At 48.2% G+C, this 21,207-nt stretch overlaps 2 protein-coding genes and 1 long non-coding RNA gene across 5 annotated transcripts in view; 1 reads left to right on the forward strand and 2 right to left on the reverse strand.

Annotated features, from left to right (window-relative positions):
• Positions 1–1,132: 1,132 nt before the first annotated feature.
• On the reverse strand, positions 1,133–10,864 carry GPR75 (G protein-coupled receptor 75). Its single transcript, XM_072742663.1, has 2 exons — positions 10,665–10,864; positions 1,133–5,249 (listed from the first exon to the last, which is right to left on the reverse strand). Exon 2 carries the CDS (start codon positions 5,158–5,160, stop codon positions 3,625–3,627), a length of 1,536 nt encoding a protein of 511 aa, XP_072598764.1. The 5' UTR covers positions 5,161–5,249; positions 10,665–10,864; the 3' UTR covers positions 1,133–3,624.
• Positions 5,801–9,336, forward strand: LOC140595980 (uncharacterized). Its single transcript, XR_011998002.1, has 2 exons — positions 5,801–6,505; positions 6,878–9,336. It is a non-coding gene; the product is annotated as an uncharacterized lncRNA (long non-coding RNA).
• A 4,845-nt stretch (positions 10,865–15,709) lies between the features above and the next one.
• PSME4 (proteasome activator subunit 4) overlaps positions 15,710–21,207 on the reverse strand; it is a 107,508-nt gene continuing 102,010 nt past the window's right edge. For 2 of the 3 annotated variants that reach the window (XR_011997945.1, XM_025992782.2), the window contains 3 exons: positions 19,052–19,185; positions 18,043–18,181; positions 15,710–17,277 (listed from right to left, as the gene is read on the reverse strand). Coding sequence is in view for 1 of the 3 variants with exons in the window: in XM_025992782.2 (XP_025848567.2) it covers positions 18,047–18,181; positions 19,052–19,185 (269 nt within the window). In the remaining 2 variants the exon portion in view is untranslated. The remainder of the gene's footprint in view (positions 17,278–18,042; positions 18,182–19,051; positions 19,186–21,207) is intronic. The other variant, XR_011997944.1, reaches the window with a different exon arrangement.

Below are 21,207 nucleotides of genomic sequence, written 5' to 3' on the forward strand. Positions count from 1 at the left end.
GTCTGTCTCCAAAAACGGTTGGTGATGACATCACCAAGGGAAACAGTGATTGGGAGGGTGTGAGGATCACAGTGAAACTGACCATTCAGAACAGACAGGCCCAGAGCCACGTGGTACCTTCTGCCCCTAATTATCAAAGCCCTCAAGGAACCACCAAGAGAGAGAAGCAGGAAAACATTAAGCACAATGGAAATACCACTTTTGATGAGATAACCAACATTGCCCAACATATGCAGCACTGATCTTGAGCCAGAGAACTCTCTGGAACCAATAAAGAGATCCTGAGGGGGCGCCTTGGTGGCTCAGTCGGTTAAGCATCTATTTTGGCTCAGGTCATGATCTCAGGGTCCCAGGATCTGGCTACCTGCTCAGCGGGGAGTTAGCTTCTCTCTCTGCCCCTCCCCCCTCCCCCCCACCCCGCTCTTGCATATGCTCACGCGTGCTCTCGCTAATAAATAAATAAATAATAAAAATTAAAAACAGGGCAGCCCCAGTGGCCCAGGGGTTTAGCGTCACTTCGGCCCAGGGCGTAATCCTGGAGACCTGGGATCAAGTCTCACATTGGGTTCCCTGCATGGAGCCTGCCCCCTCCCCCTCTCTCTCTGTGTGTCTGTCATGAATAAATAAATAAAATATTTTAAAAAAATAAATAAAAACAAAGAGGTCCCGGGGACTCAGGCCACCTGACTGGCTCAGTTGGTAAACCATAAGACTATGGATCCCGAGATTGTGGGTTGGAGCCCCACATTGGGCGTAGAACTTACTTTAAAAACAATTAAAACAGGGCAGCCCGGGTGGCTCAGCAGTTTAGCACCACCTTCAGCCCAGGGCCTGATCCTGGAGACCGGGGATCGAGTCCCACGTCGGGCTCCCTGTGTGGAGCCTGCTTCTCCCTCTACCTGTGTCTCTGCCCCTCTCTCTGTCTCTGTGTCTTTCATGAATAAATAAATAAATAAAATCTTAAAATAAATAAATAAAATTAAGACAAAACCCTCCAAACCCATGATTATTTCATCTCTTAAAGTAGAGAATGCTGAGGGCCAACACATTGTTATCTACGGTGCAGTAACCATCACTACTTTCCTCTGATGGTTTCCAAAGGACTGGACAGGAAAGTCATAGCACTGCAATCTGATGTTCAGAAATGTTAGGGTTTTTATTTTCCAAACATTATTTTAAAAGAACATTAAAAGCATCAGAAATACAAATCTGGCCTAAAGGTTAACATCAGAACAATTATAAAATGTTTGAAATACATCACATACTTTGCATCACAGTAAAGCATCAAGAGAACTAATTAATATACCCTGCTAATAATTAGTCATATTCAACTGAATTCTCATTATTTTTAGTTCTCAGTTTAGCCCTTATAGAGAAGTTATATGTACCTATCCATATCTCCCTCTATGGATAGACATATATAACTTATGAAGAGATAAGTTACATTTATCTCCGTATCTCCACATAGATGTAGAGATAGATGTGGAGGAGGGCTAAGAATCTAGCCCAACATGTATTTCATGCAAGTTAAATCAGTAATTTCTCGAGCACAAAGAGACTGAATACCTCATATGCGCATGCTTCCTTTTCTTTATACTGTAACTTTTACCTCCCCAAGATGGATCCGGTCGTCTCTAACTCAAAAAGTCGTACAAGAAACCTGTCAGCTTAAATTTTACAAGTAAAAATTACTTTTAAAAAATCTTTTATTGAATCACCCTGGAAATGCCTAGCCAAAAACGAGAAACACACCTTAAAAAGTATGGAGTATCCCCTTGCTTAATCTTAGTAATTATAAAGCTGTTTGGCTTATTGGAATAAAGAGCCAGCTCTAAATTTTGACAAAAGTCTAACTCCTAATTAGAATTATCTTCAAACGATCTTGGGAGAGGATATTAGATGTCTTAGTTCTTTGTTAAAAAGGGGTAATATACTAACCTATCTCGTGGGAGTGGTAATAAATGAAAACAGTGTCGTATTAAAAATATAAAAGCATAATTGAAATAGGTTATAGTGACTTCCAAAAATAGCATCCAATTACAAACAAGAAAAAATGTGACAGAGGGGGTGTTTTCTCTTCTGCTATAAAATTTAATAGCAAAAATAAAGGAAGAAAAGGAGAGAAGGAAGGGAAGGAAAAATTCCTAAAAGGCGAATTTAAAAAGAAAAGAAAAGCCGTATCTCATACGGAAACCTAGAAACAAAACGGCTGGTCAGTGCTGGAAGGGGGGCGTTGGGCGAGGCTGTGCAGAGCTCCAGCTGCCTTCTCCACACCTCGGGGCACTCTTGTACGTGGGAACAGCCCGGGGAGGGCGCTCTGCGTTGCTCACCTTTGATCCAGAACAACACAGTTCCTTCCAGCCTGCGGTAACAGTTCTCCAATACGACCATTCCTAAAGACAGGTTTTGGATCTTGATGCCCATCTTGAGCCTAACAGCTGTAGTTCCAAAGCTGTGGCAAGTTCAAAAGCTAACTGTATAATGAAAATATCTTTACATAAAAATAGGAATTTATGGTTGTTATGCTAGGAATCACAGAGTTCATCATAAAATTAGTTCCAGGTAAAGAAATCCTTCTTCTAGTTTTCCTTATTGCCCATTACCAAGACTAATGGGAGAGAAATCACACAATTATTTTGAAAACAGATCACCTTAAGAATTTCTGTTACCATAGTGATACTTAAACAAAGACCAAAAAGTCATTTTTAAATAGTTACTTGGATACTCTTTGTCAGGTTGTTAACGAGCCATCCTTGCCCAGAAGCGACGCGTAGATCGAAATCCTCTCGATCTCACTCTTAACACCTTCTTAGGCAACAATGAAGATCATCTGACACGCAACAGCAGTCCTGACTGCGACCCAGGTCACCAGGCCCTGGCGCAGAGGCCCCCGTTAGTGCCTCTGCTCCCAGAAATCACATTCCTCCTCTACAGGAACAGTCCTCTCCACTAGGATCCTTGGGTAGGCTCATTCCAAAATAGAAGAATTCATTTTTAGCGAGCAGAAACATACTTCTTTAAAAAAAACAAAAAACAAAACTATACAGCTAGTCGATTCACACAAAAGAATGATGTCTCTCATAAGAAATGGTAGTGATCATAGTACTTGGTGGACTGTCTGCCGAGAGCAAAGTACCTAATGCCTGTGTGTGTGTGTCTTGGGTCAAGGGTAACCACAGAGAAGACATTTCCGATTTTCCGCCTTGACAGTACGTTTATGTATTCAAGTAAACCCGCTGCCAGAGTGCACTGGGACAACGAGACCCTTTCCACACTTCAGAGGGTCAAAATTCAGAGTTCGATGCATTAGAAAAAAAAAAAAAAATCCGTCTCGGTGAAGGTCATACCTTCACATGGTTTAAAAAAAAAAAAAAAATCCAGCTCGCGTGTCCTGAAGACCCCGAACACCGACGCCTCCGGGCACAAGGGGTTCGTCCCCCGGGGCTCAGCGCGAGCATCCCCGGCATCTGGGGAGAGGTTCGGGGGAACCTTCCACTAATAACCCCTTCGCGGGGATCTCCCGACCCTGAGGCACCGCAAGGCAAACCCACAGGTGCTGCGGGTCCTGCGGACGGAGGAGCATCCGGAGGGCCTGCGGTCGGGCTGCCCCGGGCGGCGGAGGCGCTACACGGAGGGCACCGGGATGGGCCCCGCCGCGCCCGGCCCTCGCAGCAGGTCGCCGGCCGCGCGCTGGCGCCTGGCGCCGCAGGGCCCGGCCGGGCCGGGGCAGCGGGGGGCCCGCGGGGCGCCGTCCCCCCGCGGCGGGCTGCTGCGGTAGACGCTGTAGTAGGGCTCCAGGCGCGTGTCGGCCGCCGTGGAGCTGCTCTGGCCGGGCCGCCCCGCCGAGGCCCGGGGGCTCACCGCGCTCTCCCTGGACTGGCTGGGCCCGCACGCCTGGTCCACGAACTTCTTCTGCGGCTTCGGGGACAGCACGTAGGCCGAGTTGGTCTCGTGGTGGGACGACTTGTTCCGGTTGGTCTCCAGGTTCCCCTTCCCGACGGCGCGGAGCCGGGTCCTCTGCCGGCAGCCGCAGGCGCCCAGGCCGCCGCCCCGCAGGCACGCGAGCACCTTCCTGCGCAGGCCCGCGCTGCCGCGGGAGTAGATGAAAGGGTTGAGCCCCGACTTGAGGAAGAGCAGGGCGAAGCCGAGCAGCTCCAGCTGGCGCAGGCCGCCGCCGCCGCCGCCGCCCCCGCCGCCCCGGGACAGCGCGCCCCGCGCCAGGGCGGCGCCCAGGGGCACGCAGCACAGCAGGGCCGACAGCACGATGACCACGCAGGTGAGCACGGCCTTGGAGTCCTTGGCCGCGGCCAGGTTGACGGCGGACGCGGGCGGCGGGCACGGGCGGCGGGCGGCGGGCGCGGGCGGCGGGCGGCAGCCCTGGTGCCGGTAGAGCGCGGGCTCGGCCCCCCGCCGCCCCGGGCCGCCCGCCGCGGCCGCCGGGGGGCGCCGCCGGGCCCGCGCGTTCCTGCGCAGCGTCTGCGCGATCAGGACGTAGGACACGGCCACCACCGCCACGCAGGAGCTGAAGTCCACGGCGTACAGCGACAGCGCGGCCGCGCCCTCCGCCGCCGGCAGGCCCGACAGGGGCAGGCACAGGTGCGCCTTGCTGGCGCGCAGGGCGCCCAGGGCGGCCAGCGTGAAGCTGCTGGCCCAGAGCAGCGCGGCGAGCAGCGCGGCGCCGGGCACCGAGGCGGGGCGGCTGGGCTGGCGGCCCAGCACCATGCGCAGCCGGTGCAGCGCGATCGCCGCCACCGTCTTCAGGGACATGATGACGAAGCCCGAGCTGGTGGCGTGGAAGGCGAAGCAGAAGGCGTCCGGGAGGCCCCGCGCCGAGCGGAAGAGCGCGAAGGCGAACATGGGCGCCGTCACCCCGCAGATGAACAGGTCGCAGAAGGACAGGTTCAGGACCATGACGTCGAAGTTGGTTCGGAACTTGCGGAAGGCCGGGTCGAAGAAGGACAGGAAGACGACGACGTTGCCGTAGGACCCCAGGCAGAAGACGACCGCCAGCAGCAGCGTGCAGGTGGCCAGCGTGGCCGTGTGGACCAGGTCCTGGGGGCCGCCCTGGGCGCGGGGCCCGCGCAGCAGGGTGCCGTTGGGGGCGTCGGCCAGCGGCGCGGTGGCGGTGGCGGTGGCGGTGGCGGTGGCGCTGGCGTTCATCCTCGAGGCGAGGCGAGGCGGCGGCCTCTGCGGCTGGGGCTCGGGTCAGGGCCCCGGCTCACGGCCCGGCGGGGGGCACGCACGGAGGCCTGCGCGGAGAGGGCACACCCGACACACAGCGGTTAATGGCAAAGCGGAGCCAGCTCAGGGAGCTTTATTATTATTATTATTATTATTATTATTATTATTATTATTATTATTATTTTGTTTTTGTTTTTTACAAAAGGACTCAAATTTCTTTTAGCTCCGGCCCCAGGCCTTCTCGACTGGAAGCCCAACAGGGGACGAGACACAAACACCTCAAAATGCGTCCCTCCCGCTAACTCCAGGCTCCGTGGGCAGCCCTGGAGGCTCAGCGGTTTAGCGCCACCTTCCGCCCAGGGCGTGATCCTGGGGCCCGCGGATCGAGTCCCATGTCAGGCTCCCCGCATGGAGCCTGCTTCTCCCCCCGCCTGTGTCTCTGACCCTCTCTCTCTCATGAATAAATTAATAAAATCTTTTTTTAAAAAATAATAATTCTAGGTTCCGCGGCACAGTGGTTTTCCAAATGGTTTAAGCATCACCTGGAGAGGGAGTTTGAAAAAAAAAAAAAAAAAAAAAGGCAGATTCCTGGGTCTCCCACCGCCCCGGGGGTTTCTGATTGAAGGGAATGCAAATGTTCCTTTCAGGAGCACTCTGGGGTGGCTAGCGGGACATCCGAACACAGAACCTGTCCCCCAAGGGGATCACAATCTACTCGCAGTCTAATGTCATGAGTCAGGGGGCCTGGAAGTGAGAGAAGGGGAACCTAGTCCAGCCTGGGTGGTGAGGGGGAGCTAGTTGCGGGGAGGGCCAGGGCAGGGCCTGCGGAGGACAGGCGGGGAGGGCCACCTTGAGTAGGTCTTACTGCTCAGGCTTCAGATGCAAGCCCAAGGGGGGAGGCATCTGGGTGGCCCAGTCGGGTAATTGTCTACCTTCAGCTCAGGTCATGATCTCAGATTCCTGGGATGGAGCCCCACAGCCGGTTTCCAAAGTCTGCTTCTGCTTCTCCCTCTGCCCCTCCCTTTGCTCCTGCTTGTTCTCTCTCGAATGAATACATAAAAATCTTCAAAAAAAGAAATAGAAGCCAGAGGGTATAGCTGACTATACTGTGACCCTTTTAGAAAAAAATCACTAACCTATTTCTTTCCCTAGGAACCAGCCTTTATTTTCCATTATTTATCATTTCTTCTCCCTACCTTCCTTTGGCAGAAAAAACAAAAAACTTTGTGCAGGACTACACTTGAAAGGAAAAAATGAACGTGCTGACAGCTGTCAATTATATTGGAGATTTACAAGGTGCCAAGCACCCGCCTGTTGTACAAAGGTGAGTTATTATTATTCCAACAGCGATATCGTCATGATGAAGCAGGAGGCGTCCATTCACTCAGTTTACACTGATCATGTGCACACGCATGCCAGCTCTATGCTAGGTGCTGTGGGTAGAAAGAGGAGGAAGACCTACCCTCTTCTTTAAAAGAATAACTTCTTTTTTCTTCTTGCTCTTTATTTCCTTAAACTTCCCTTTTCAATGAGATTTAAAGTACACTCACAAATCTTCTGTTGTTCCAAATCCCCAAGCCCTGTGTGGCCTGGTGCCCACTCTGCTCTGAAAGATGCTTCCTGTGGGACAGCTTAAAATGGTTCCTTGGAGACGCTGCAATGCTCTTGACAACTCAAAGGTATTGCTTTCATCCAGCCTTTTAGGAACAAGCAATGGCACCAGGGAGGTCCAGGAGTGATGTGCCAAATATTTAACCACCAGCTCCAACTGGGTCCCAGAGGCCTCCAGCTGTGCCAGGGGTTAACCCTTCAGATGCTGGATCATGGGGCACAGAGGAAGAAGGAACCAGGCCCATGAAAGATTACTAGGCGCTCTGAGCAGCAGCCATGAAGCACCCAATCCAGAAGTCCCTCAGCATTCCGGAGCAGGTATGGCTAATGCCAGTGAGTATCAGTCGAATTTCAGTCCTCGGAAAGCCCATATACCTAATGCATATTCTTCATGAAGGAAGAAGATGGCCTCTTTTTTTATTCTCAATGGTCAAATAGTGCAGATCACAACAATATGATGAATTTCTCCACTGGCAAGGGAGACCAGCCTTATAGAAGTTCTGTGAGAGGAAAAATATAAATCTTGACCTCTTGTCTCTTGATTAGAATAAAAAAATAAGGCACACCTGGGTGGCTCAGCAGTTGAGCATCTGCCTTTGGCTCAGGGCGTGATCCCACAGTCTTGGGATCGAGTCCCACGTTGGGCTCCCTGCATGGAGCCTGCTTCTCCCACTGCCTGGGTCTCTGCCTGCCTCTCTCTCTGTGTCTCTCATGAATGGATAGATAAAATCTTTAAAAAAAAGAATCAAAATAATAATGGATAGCTTACTGTTTTCACTTAAAGGCCATGTGCCTCTTTCCGAACCGTTTTTGATAGCTACGTAATAAAAAAAAAGATAACCTTTTACTGTTGATTTTTTTCATGGTTAGCTGGGGGATTGGAATTAGCTGATGAAAAGAAGTAGCAAAGAGAACTCAATTTGAGAAGGCAGGAAGGCAGAGAGGTGATGCTGTTGTTTCTAGCAAATCCCCTGCCCTAGAAGTTTCTTCTTTGGAAGCAGGGACATGAACAGGGTGAAGGCGGAAGCAGGCATCTGGTTTGGCGAAATTAGAAGAATGAAGCATCTGGACTTGATGCTAAGAGAAATATCAAGTAGGTGGATAGTAATGAAGAGGTGGGGTGGGAAATTACAGAGACCCCAGGCTAGGAGATATTTGCAAATGGAATTGTCAAGGGGAAGATGGGATGATGCGGCACCAACATCTGTCAAGAGTAAGAGGCAGGAGGGGCACCTGGGGGGCTCAGATGGTTTAGTGTCTGCCTTTGGCTTAGGTCATGATCTCCAAGTCTTGGGATCGAGCCCCAGAGCCCTATGTTGGGCTCCTCCCTCAGTGGGGAGTCTTCTTCTTCCTCTCTCCCTACTTGTGCTCCATCTCTCTCAAATAAACTTAAAAAAAAAAAATCTTGGGCAGCCCCGGTGGCTTAGGGGTTTAGCACTGCTGTCAGCCTGGGGTGTGATCCTGGGGACCCGGGATCGAGTCCCACATCGGGCTCCCTGCATGGAGCCTGCTTCTCCCTCTGCCTGTGTCTCTGCCTCTCTCTGTATCTCTCATGAATAAATAAATAAAATCTTTAAAAAAAAAATCTAAAAAATTTTTTAAAGTTTTTAAAAAGAATAAGAGGTAGGAGAAAAAAAAGATTTGGAGGAGTTGAGGACCAACTTCCACTTTCAGCACAGTAATAATTTTTTCCATATATTTAAAAATTTTCAGACTTTTTAAAAAAGAGAATCCTAGGTCAGGAATATTATACAGGAAAAAAAAGGAATATTATACAGGAACAGTATATTAACTTTGTTGAGTGCTTATGACGTGCCAGGGACTGTCTGCAATACTCCACGCTCTTAACTCATTGAATCCTCACAACCCTGACACAGTCTAAGTTATCCCCATTTTATAGATAAGGAAATGCAATTGGAGAGAGCGCTCCTGACTTAAAGCAGTAGGGCGGTAGGGCACGGATTTGAAGCAGGTGGTCTCTACAGCTGACACTCGTCACCAACAACCCAAAATAACAACAGAGAGATTGAGGGCGGCCTGCAGGCCAGAAGATAGTCACAGCAGCCCCCACTTACTGGGTGGTGAGCATTCATAGCAGAAGCTTTACATAAGCTCTCAAAGCTTTACAAGGCTCTCATGTTCAGTATATAACCCCAGGAAGTAGGTATCACAATCCCTTCCCAATTTTAAGTTCCTGGAACCCAAAATATGAGCACATAAACACACACACCTCTATGTACCTTTCTGGCAAGGCTGATAACTATGGTTCTGGCTGTAGTAAACGTAAATCATTCCTACTGGGATAATTAGGGGGAAAAAAGGAATGAAAGGCTGGGAAGAAAAGGAAAAGCAGGGTTGAGGGATCCCTGGGTGGCGCAGCGGTTTAGCGCCTGCCTTTGGCCCAGGGCGCGATCCTGGAGACCTGGGATCGGATCCCATGTCGGGCTCCCGGTGCATGGAGCCTGCTTCTCCCTCTGCCTGTGTCTCTGATCTCTCTCTATCATGAATAAATAAATAAAAATCTTAAAAAAAAAAAAAAAAAAAAAGGAAAAGCAGGGGCAGCCTGGGGGGCTCAGCGATTTAGCGCTACCTTCGACCCAGGGCCTGATCCTGGAGATCCAGGATTGAGTCCCATGTCGGGTTCCCGGCATGGAGCCTGCTTCTCCCTCTGCCTCTCTCTGTAGGTCTCTCGTAAATAAGTAAAATCTTTAAAAAAAAAAAAAAAAAAAGAAAGAAAAGCTGAACACAGAACAGAAATCAAGGTTTTGGCAAAGAAACTTTAAGAGCAAAGAAGGAAATGAAGGAAAAGTAAACCCCCTTCTAGGACTTTTAAGAAAGAGGAGGCTGAGATAGCGCTATAAAGCTCAGTGACTGGGGGGGTCAGGGGGTACATGTGATGGGGGAGGCATGAATAACTGTTTGATACTCCTAAATAGTGGGTACAGATCACCAACGTTCTTCGCATGCAAGCCTAGTAGCTGCTCTTTATTTGTGGCACCCTAAGTAGGCGATTAAAGTCATAAAGTCAGAAAATTTGTAAGGTGGCTCCACCGGAGCAGGGAGGTCAGCCTCACTAAGGCTGAAGGAAGTGGCAGCCGCGTGCATCTTGTTACAACCGAGGAGGAAGGATCCTGAAGTAACCAGCAGGCAAGGGACCGTACATGGAGACTTGTGCACAGTGGCAAAAGGCAAGGACTTGTCATCAGGCCGTGCGAGGCGCCTGCGACCCTCCAGCGACCCTCCAGCGTGCTCCTTGGTACCCCAGTACATCCCGAAGCACCTTGGCCGAGCCTTTGCAAGTCAGCTCCAGGCATCGATTCCTCCGACTCATCCCCCCTGCCCGCCCCCCAGGGGCCTTAAATTCCTCCAGGACAGGCGTTTGCATGGTCTAACGGGGGGGGGGGGGGGGGGCAGGCTCCCTACTATTTTCCCCGCAGGGAGGTCCCATGACTCGCCCAAGGTCACTAAGCTTCGCGCCGGCTTGGCCAGCCCGAGCCCAGCTCCTTGGCCCCAGCTGGGGCCGGGATGGGGGCAGCTGGCTCCGTGCGGCTGCGGAGGGGCCCGGGGAGGGGAGCTGGACCCCAGCCGGGCACCCCCCCCCCCCGCCGGGCTGCGGAAGGTCAGGCCGCCCAGGGCCTAGGCGGGCGGGGGGCTCGTCGGCGACGCGGCCGAGGGCTGGCGGGGCCGGGGGCGCGGGCGGCCCCCCCAGAGCGCGGGGCCCGGCCGGGGCGAGCCCCCCCCCCCCCCCCCCCCGCAGGCCGCGCCGGGGCAGCAGGTGCGCGGCCCGGGCCTGGAGCAGCAGCAGCGCAGCCGCCGCCCGCCCGGCCCTCCCGGCCCCCGCGGGGCGCCCCCCGCCGCCCGCCGCCTCTCACCTGCCCGGCGGCCGCGGCGCCGCCCCCCTCCGGCGTCTCGCGGCCCGGACCCCCGCTCCGCCCGCCGCCCGGGCATCCTCGCCGCCGCCGCCGCCGCCGCGCATCCCGGAGCCGCCGAGCCGGGCCGCCGAGGCGCAGGCACCGAGACGCCGAGGGCGCCGCCCCCTGCGCCGGACACTCGCGCCTCGCGGGGCCCCGGAGCCCGGGCCGCTGGCGCCGCGGGGCCTGGCGGGGGGCGGGGGGCGGGGGGCGGCGCGGAGCCCCGGGGCGCGGGCGGGGCGGGGACACCGGGGGCGGCGGGGACACCGGGGGCGGCGGGGGCGGCGGGCACCCGCGGCCTCGAGACCCGGCTTGCAGGCCGGTCGTTGTAACAGAATTAGGGCGCCTCCGTCTTTACTGGGAAATCAGAGAACCACGCATCTGCCTCCTCCTCCTCCGCCCCAAAGCCCCGAGGTCACGGGGCGGGGGGGGGGGCAGAGGGGAGTCGCTGCCAGGAAACCAAGTGCCACTAAAGGAGGCCCAGCCCGCAGGTGCAGGTGCAGGTGCAGGTGCAGGTGCGCCAACCGCCCGGGCAGGGCCGGGCCGGGAAGGGCAGGGGAGGGCAGGGGAGGGCCGGGCAGGGCCGGGCAGGGCCGCCGCGTGGACTGCAGAACCGAAAGGCAGTGCGCTGTGCGCAGCTAATTTTGGCCAAGCAGGAACACAGAAAACGACTGTCCCCTCATTCTTAATTATGTCCACAACGTGCCCAAAAGGAACTCGTGGCTTAATTTGAGTCTCAAAGCCATAAGCAACGTTCCTAAGTGTGTTTCCTGTTCTGGGCACAAAGCAGACCAGTTAAACCTCGTGGCCCCGAACTGGGAATTAGGATCTTCCCATTTTTCTAACCTCGGGGGTACTATTCAGAAATAGAGAACACTGGGTGATTGCCCTTTCCTCCGCCCTGGCGCCAGAAATCCAGAAAATTTCGTGCAAGTTAAATACCTAGAATAGGGACGCCTGGGTGGCTCAGTGGTTGAGCGTCTGCCTTGGGCCCAGGGTGTGATCCTGGAGTACCAGGATCGAGTCCCATATGGGGGTCCCTGCATGGAGCCTGCTTCTCCCTGTGCCTGTGTCTCTGCCTCTAACTCTGTGTCTCTCGTAAATAAATAAATAAAATCTTAAAAAAAAACAACAACAACAACCTAGAATATTGCTACAGTAGTCCCTATTTTGGCTACCAACAAGTACCAAAGAATTTGATTTACGTGTAGCACATCTACCCCCGTATCCTGTGCTTACATTGAGAGAAAAATGAAAGAACTGGATAATTCATGAAGGCATTCAATCCAGGTGTTGACGGGGCTTTTAGAATTGTATAGAAAAAACTACACAGAAACTTCCAGTTAATTCCCACATAATACTCCATTCCCCAACCACCTGCAGTGCAGTTCTAGGTTGTCAGTTATGAACTCTGGCCTTAGAAATAAGCAATTGAAAGAGAAGGCCCATTACTGCTTAGAGAATTCTATTTTTTTTTTTTTAATGATAGTCACAGAGAGAGAGAGAGAGAGAGAGAGAGAGAGAGAGAGAGGCAGAGACACAGGCAGAGGGAGAAGCAGGCTCCATGCACCGGGAGCCGGACGTGGGATTTGATCCCGGGTCTCCAGGATCGCGCCCTGGGCCAAAAGCAGGCGCTAAACCACTGCGCCTCCCAGGGATCCCTGCTTAGAGAATTCTAACCAAAGTTCTCTCTCTCTCCTTCCATATGAATTAGCTGCTGAATAAATCATTGCTAGCGGATTTCCAGGCCTCTGGCCATATGACAGATTACAATAGGTTTGGGCTAGAATGTGGCCCTCAGTTAATAAATCTTTGAGATAAATTATACTGGGGAAAAAAAAACACCCCACAATTCCCAAGTTGTAAAAGATTCTAGACAAAAGATCAGTTAGTACCATCAGCAACGCTCAAGCTACTAGAATTGTCTACAAAATGTACCAGCTAGTGGTGCCAAATTGAACAAAGGCTTAGTAGTAAAAAAAAAAAGAAAGAAAGAAAGAAAAGAAAAAAAAGAGAGAAAATTGTAAAGGAAAAAGAAAGTCTGACCATAAATGTTAAAATACGAATGCTCTGGGGCACCTGGGTGGCTCAGTTGGTTAAGCGTTGGATTCTTGATATTGGGCTGAGATTGTGATCTGGGGACTGGTGAGAGTCCGCTTGGGATTCTCTTTCTCCCTCTGTCTTCCCCCCACTCACACTCTCTCCAAAAAAATGTATATATGAAAATAAAACAACCCCAAAACTATACACACACACACACACACACACACACACACACACACACACACACACACGAGTGGGCTATCAATTTGCAAGGAAACCAGCATTCTAATACTATCATTGGCAATGCAAGTTGATACGTGTGCAGGTGGAGGAAAGCGATGCATTAGAGCAATTACAATGGCTAGATTCCTGACCTAAAATTTTATTCCTCATAATTTATCCTGAGGAAATAGCTGAAGAAAAAAGTTTTAAGCATGAAGATATGAAAATATTCATCACAGTGTAATTTGTAGCAGAGAAAACAAAACCTTGATGTTCAACAATATGGAGAAATACTCAAAACAATTAGTTTAACAAGACAGAGGTCTTCGTGCACAAAAATAACTATGAAGACTATGTGGAAAAAGTGGATTTTTTAGTATCACAAAATTCCTCAGTAATCTTTTCTGGCCACACTACTAATCACAACTGGCCTACAACCTAAAGGGCTTGGCAACACCAAGTATGGGGGTATTTGAAAACAGCTTTCTCATCCTATTATTTTTTTCACTAAAACTTTCATTCACATTAAAAGACTAGGAGGGCAAATGGTCTTCCTAAATATTGAAATGCAATTTGCAAAGTCTTTGTCTTTTTAAAGGATCCATTCACAAACTAGATTATTAGCCACAACAACCTTAAAGAGACTCCCCGCCCCCGACCTAGAAACTTACCTTAACGCTCTCCCATATGGGCCCAAAGGGCCTGCCTTCCCCATCCTTAGCAGTTGCCGCTGCTGTGGTTCTGTTCTTTTTCTTCTATTAAAGATTTTGAGAGAGCAAGCGAGAGCAAAAGAGCTGGAGCGGGCTGAGGGGCAGAGGGAGCAGCAGCCTCCCTGCTGAGGGGGAGCCGGAGGCGGGGCTCGCTCTGGGACCCTGGGATCATCACCTCACCTGAAGGCAGACCCTTAACCCACTGAGCCACCCAGGTGCCCATTTCTCCATCCTTTTTTAACAACAACATACATTTAAGAACTACCTTAGACAATAGTAAGCACCCACCCCTTTTCTCTCCCCCAGCCCTTCCACTTTTGAGGCCACCCGTAGAAAATTTAGGGAACTTAGTAATTTATAGTATAACCAGATCGGTGTATCAAGGTAATAAGCAGCATCTACACCTGGGGTCAGAATCAAATGGGGCAAAGGTTAAAGACTGAGATTAAAGGGGCAGCCCAGCCCGGGTGGCTCAGCGGTTTAACGCCGCTTTTCAGCCCAGGGCCTGATCCTGGAGACCCAGGATCGAGTCCCACGTTTCGAGCTCCCTGCATGGAGCCTGTTTCTCCCTCTGCCTGGGTCTCTGCCTCTGTGTGTCTCATAAAAAAATAAATAAAATCTTAAAAAAAAAACCCCAAAACACTGAGATTAAAGAATCCTGTTTTTAGGTCTATAGAGGGTGGGCCCTAAGAATCTGTGCCAGAGGTTTTCAATTCTGATGCACAACGGAAACATTATGAAGCTTTTAAAAACTGATGCCTGGGGCATCTGGATAGCTCAGTGGGTTGCGTCGGGGACTCTTCGATTCAGCTCAGTCATGATCTTAGGGTTCTGGGATCGAGCCCCACGTGGAGTCGGTTTGGGGCTCTGTGCTCAGGAGGGAGTCTGCATGGATCCTCTTCTCCCTCTCCTGCTGTCCATTCCTCAACTCACACAAGCGTGCTGTGCTCTAAAAATAAAATAAATCTTTAAAAGATACTGATACCTAAGCCCCAACCAGAGAAATTCTGATCCAAAATGCCACAGCAGGTGCCCAGTATCTTTTTTAAAGTTCCCGCTTAAAAAAAAAAAAAAAAAATAAAGTTCCCGCTTTAGGAAACTTGCTAAGTAAGGCATAGTTTTGTGCAGCTTATTTTATTTTTTATTTTATTTTTTTTAATTTTTATTTATTTATGATAGTCACAGAGAGAGAGAGAGAGAGAGAGAGAGGCAGAGACATAGGCAGAGGGAGAAGCAGGCTCCATGCACCGGGAGCCTGATGTGGGATTCGATCCCGGGTCTCCAGGATCGCGCCCTGGGCCAAAGGCAAGCGCCAAACCACTGCGCCACCCAGGGATCCCTGTGCAGCTTATTTTAGAAAAAGCTCAAGCGGCTAGTATGTAACATAAAGCTCTAATACTTAAAGTGTGATCTCCGGGCCAGGCAGACATCGACATCATGAGCTAGCAGCAAGAATTAAAATTCACGGATCCCTGGGTGGCTCAGGGGTTTAGCACCTGCCTTCGGCCCAGGGTGTGATCCTGGAGTCCCGGGATCAAGTCCCACACCGGGCTCCCTGCATGGGGCCTGCTTCTCCCTCTGCCTGTGTCTCTGCCTCTCTCTCTGTGTCTCTCATGAATAAATAAATAAAATCTTTAAAAAAAAAAAAAAAAGAGAAAATTCACACTTTAACAAAGTCATGTGATTCTTAGGCACATCAATTTGGGAATCAATGATCTAGACCAGTGCTGCCCAACAGAACTTGGCTGTTATAAAAAAATATTCATCTGTGCTATTCAGTAAGGTGAACCACTAGCCACAAGGGGCTAATGAACATTTGAAATGTGGCTATTGAGGAAATGAGATTTTACTTTACATGTAAATAGTTATATGAAGCTACTGGCTACTGTACTGGACAGGTCTGCTCTGGATAATTCGGTCCGGTTGGAGGGCATGCATTTATGGATTCAGATCTATGGATGCAAACGGAATCCACGAGAGTTACTGCCTATACGACTGTCTTCTCTTCTTAATGAAGACAAAAGCCAGGTGTTAAAAACAATCCATTTATTGGGTTTTAAACTAGTTACACAATTGAAATCATCAGTTTGGCACTACTCTATACAGGGATTACGCCTGTGTACGCTGACAATTCAATACTGTACCAGGACCTCTGCTGTGCTTCGGTCTGTATGGAGTCATTCAGCAAGTAGATACTAAAAAATATACTGTAGTGTTCCTTTAAGGAAGACTGTACAGGGTGTGCTGCAAGATGATATTCACCAACTTGTGAATTACTTTAACCTAGAAGATACCTTGCATTCTATAAACTTGTCATAGGCAAACAGGTGGTGTTTGCATTTAGGGATGCACACAAGAAAATTACATAAAAATCCAGACATTCTAACGATAAATGAACTCAAACAAAAAAAAAAAAACCCCACACCTCAGCTTTTGTAACATGAATAGAGAAAATAATTTAAAAACACAAAAAAAATGGCATTCAATTGGTACAAAAGCCAAAGTCACTATAATAAAGAGCTACACGTGAATCTTTACAAATTAATTACACAATGGTGCTGTGTAAAAGGTTGCATCTGTACAAAGTCTTGCCAATGCTATCTCTACAGTTTATACAGTCTTTTACATCTATATAACATTTATTAATAAACAAGTCAATTAAATATAAAGACTTATTAGTCTCTCAACGATTCTGCAGGCAAAAAAAAAAAAAAAAAAAGAAAGAAAGAAAAAAGAAAGAAAAATCAAAAAAAGAAAGAAAACCTTACAGAATTTCCACAAACACAGCATTCTTCCATTAGGTGAAGTATAACAGTTTTCAAAGAGGGCTGATCAAACAGTATTATGTAAAGAATACAGGTAAAAATCAACCAGTCAGGGTTTTTATCGTTGTTGTTGTTTATTTTCAAAATCACACATTGTATACACACACAACAATCAAAAATTTATTCACCAAACCCCCGGTTTTTCAGCAATTGCTCTTTCCATTCAGCACCAAAAACTCCAGTCTGTGGGAAGCACGTGGACACAGCCTTCACTTCTGTGTCTCGGTGGAGCAATCCATCAGGTCCTTGGTTAGGTTCAAGACTTGCCCTCTTTTCCTTCCCTCTTCATGGCTCTCCAGACCCAAGGCTCTCAAAGGCTTCGATTTATGGCCCACAGCCCTACTACCATCTACACCCAACAGCCATTTGGAAAAAATTCAAAATAATTTGAGATGAATGAAATGACGGGACCTGTATTACAGATAGGTATTCTCCATTACAAGTAAACTGTTTCTCAATGAGTTCCTAGACTCTGCTTGGTCTTGGATGCCATGATCATATTGGGTAATTATTCCTAGTCTGAGACATTGTGGCTTTGTCAGATGCCTCAAAGAAAAAGTGATCAATATTCTGGAGACACTTCCAGACAAGTTAGGTAATCAAATGGCAGCTGAGAACCTGTGGAACGGAGACTAATGGGACCAAACACAGAAGCCACCAAAATGATGAGAGCTCAACGGAGGCAGAGTTTTAAAACCTGCAGAGAGCCGCCACAGATGGTACCTGAGGATCTGGAATTTTTGATGAAAAGAGCTTGAAGTGAGGACTATTTATCTGTATCAGGGAGGGAAAAAAATTTCAGTTAGACAACAGGTCATCCAACTCTAAAGCCCAATAAGTGAAATTTACTTTATTTTTCTTAACCTGGCAGAAAGGTTTCTGGGTTTTCCTCTTTAATTCGGGATGGAAAATAAATACTTAAGAATTCAGATGAAAGGGATCCCTGGGTGGCGCAGCAGTTTGGCGCCTGCCTTTGGCCCAGGGCGCGATCTTGGAGACCCGGGATCGAATCCCACATCGGGCTCCCGGTGCATGGAGCCTGCTTCTCCCTCTGCCTATGTCTCTGCCTCTCTCTCTCTCTGTGACTATCATAAAAAAAAAAATTAAAAAAAATAAAAATAAAAATAAATAAATAAAAAAAAAGAATTCAGATGAAATGTTCTCATGACTGTATAGGACCTAGGGTTTTCCGGGCGACCCAAAACGCTTAGGCCCCACTCAGCAGGCAACAAAGAAAATTTCTTTTAACCACTCCCAGGATACTAAGCCTACTCGTTTATAAACGTCCAAAAGCAGTCACTTCAAATCTCTGCTTGATACCTGAAGCAGAGAAGCAGGGAAAAGTTCTCAGGGAACTTACTTCCACTGGTCACAGCATAAGTTGCATTAAAACATTTTTTTTTTAATTGTCTAAATAAGGAGGACAGCTGAGAATGTCAGCAAAAAGAAAACTTATGAACAGTCACTTCTCAATCATCAAACCCATGACATCTGCCAAGGATGTCAGACTTCCTGAAACCCCGAATCTTGCTGACTTACCCTTCTATGCATAATAGCACGGTGACACAAGGAGATCGGTGAGAACGAGCAGCTGGTCATCTGTGAACTGCTGTTTGTGTTCTTGCCAGTTGTCATGGTGCGTCCTTCGGAAATTGGATAAGGTCTTCTTTACAGTCATCTGTAGAGGAGCAACCCACACACATTTTACTTTAACCTCTCAAAGACTAGGATTATACTCAGGAGGATAACTTCAGCCAAGTAAAAATCCCTCCAGACTTCAGATCTCACCGAGTGCTGCAAAACCAACAAGCCAACTGTAACTTCCCAAAGCTCATTGTTTTAAAAAAAGATTTATTTATTCATGAGAGACAGAGAGAGAGGGAGGCAGAGACACAGGCAGAGGGAGAAGCAGGCTCCATGCAGGGAGCCTGACGTGGGACTCGACCCCGGGTCTCCAGGATCACCCCCTGGGCTGAAGGCTGCGCTAAACCGCTGGGCCACCCGGGCTGCCCCGCTCACCTCTTTAAAGTGACTAGCTGCACTCGGGGACAGGCTACTGGCCCTTACACCGCATTATGAAACCAGTTTCAAGACACACCTCTAGCTCTTTACCAAGGCGAGAAGCACAAAGCCATTGGTCTCTTCAGTCATTTAGACACAGCTGTTCTCAAAATAATACCATCACAATTTCTTTTTTAGTATTAGCTCCCCGTTAGACACTTCCTAGATATAAAATGTTAGTAAAATCAAAGAAGATGGAACTATCCTGACAACACTGACATATTTTACTTCCACTGGACTGGGAGAGACAGAAGCTTTAGTATTTCCTTCCTACCAAAAAGATCTCAAATATACATGAAAACAAGGCCTCCCTCCATAAGATGTTACTAATTACTTGAGTAGGCTTAGCCCCAGCAGAGGCAGGAGCGGCAGCAGCTCTATCAAAGCAGAAGGTCCAGAGTGACAGGAAACTACTAATAAAATGATTTCTTACAAAACATCACTGATAAAATATGTAGGCATAGAAACTAATACGGAATAATTTTACCTCAATAGGCTGCGGATCATTCAGATGTGCACTGAGATTCATAAGGAGCTGGGGCATCCAGGTGGGAACATCATAGGGACTAGAAAGAACACATGCACCAAGTCCTAGCACCCCCGCGTGACGTTTGACCAACTCTGAAAAACAGAGCAAAAAAAAAAAAAAAAAAAAAGCCCCGCCAATAAATGTGCAAATATTTATAGGACTCTCTGGCACATGTTATGGTAAAATAGAACTAGTTTTTGATTAATCTAATTGTTTCCAAAGTGTGAATTTCTGCATTAAAAATGCATCTGGGGATGCCTGGGTGGCTCAGCAGTTGGATGGCTGCCTTCGGCTCAGGTTGTGATCCCAGGATCTGGGATCGAGTCCCACATCGGGCTTCTGTGAAGAGCCTGCTTTCTCCTCTGCCTATGTCTCTGCCTCTCTCTCTCTCTCATGAATAAATAAATAAATCTTAAAAAAAAAATAAAAATGGATCTGTATACACACACACCAAAAACATGATTTTGAGGCTGAACTAAAAGACATCTTATAGCTGACCCTCAATGACACATCATATGACAGGTCAGAAATGTGTCACCTATTTGCTAGAACTTACATAATGATAGTTTTGATCAATTCATATCTTATGCAAAAGTACAATTCCTGATCCTAAAACAGTCTCTTGCTCTCTTTTTAAAGATTTTATTTCTTTATTCATGAAAGACACAGAGACATAGAGGGAGAAGCAGGCTCTCTACGGGGAACCTGGTGCAGGACTCAATCCCAGGACCCTGGGATCCCAACCTGAGACAAAGGCAGATGCTCAACCACTGAGCCACCCAAGTGCCCCCTAAAACAATCTCTAATCAAAATCACACCCCACCTTTCTGGATGGGACTACTCCACACAGAATGTATCAAGTCATGAGGCAAGAACATACTGTATATGAAGAATGTCTGCATTTCTCAAAACAACTGCATTCTACGGGGTCTCTAATTCTTTTCTTTTTTTTTTTTTTTTAGATCTATTCCTTCTCCAATGATAGTTTCTGCTTTCAAATTCTCATGTTTTTCATTAAGGTGTGTGTGTGTGTGTGTGTGCATATTATGTGTGTATACATGAAATACGGTGCCTGGGGAACTGAAGTCAATAAGAAAAGAATATGAAACAGAATTATAAATAATGCCATTTGGATAACAAAGACCCAAACTACTTTGGTAATTATTACAGAATAGAATTTTCAAGCAAAGCAACTAGAATATTCATTGGTATTTTATTAGTAATTGCCATTAGGAAACTAAATGACTAAATTAAGACCCTCTTGTAGTCAGCGTTTAAGAGCTTCACATTCCAAGTAATTCTTGCAAATCCAAATAAGCTTCCTACTTACTGAGTCTTTCTATATATTTTCCATTCTTCCTGTGACTGTAGGCAGCAGTGGCAAGGTCAGATGGCTTTTTGCGATTGTGTTTATTTTTAAAAAGAAGATTTTATTCTTAAGTAACCTCTATACCTAACGTGGGGCTTGAACTTACAACCCCGAGATCACAAGTCCTGGATGAACTTACAACCCCGAGATCACAAGTCTATGGATCACAAGTCCATAGATCCTATCCTATGGACCAGGGCACGACACAATCAAGTTTAAACGTCTCTTTATTTTTTTTTTTTTAAGTTTTTTTATTTATTTATGATAGTCACAGAGAGAGAGAGAGAGAGAGAGAGAGCGAGGCAGAGACACAGGGAGAGAGAGAAGCAGGCTCCATGCACCGGGCCCCGACGTGGGATTTGATCCTGGGACTCCAGGATCGCGCCCTGGGCCAAAGGCAGGCGCTAAACCGCTGCGCCACCCAGGGATCCCTTAAACGTCTCTTTAAATGTGACATAGTCCTCAGATCTATGTTTATCTTCATGCTCAATTAGAGTAGAAGCTCCCGTTGATGACTCTTCTCAACCTCTCACCAAATGCCCTGTGAAGTAGTGAACAGTCCCCTCTTCAAATGAAAGCAAGGCTTGTTTTGTTTTCTTGGTATTTTCCTTTTACATCTACACCTAAGTTATAAAATCTAAACACAAATATTTTACACTCTCCAACTCAACTCATTCTGCATGCCTCTCTGTATAAAGTGGTTTCAGGTGGGCAGGCACCATTTTTACCCTATCAGTTGTGGTCT

This window comes from Vulpes vulpes, chromosome 16, assembly GCF_048418805.1.
Source record: "Vulpes vulpes isolate BD-2025 chromosome 16, VulVul3, whole genome shotgun sequence".
NCBI classification, from domain to species: Eukaryota; Metazoa; Chordata; class Mammalia; order Carnivora; family Canidae; genus Vulpes; species Vulpes vulpes.

Excerpts from the sequence above, each read along its gene's own strand:
- GPR75 (XM_072742663.1), bottom strand. The coding sequence starts at position 5,160 with ATGAACGCCAGCGCCACCGCCACCGCCACCGCCACCGCCACCGCGCCG.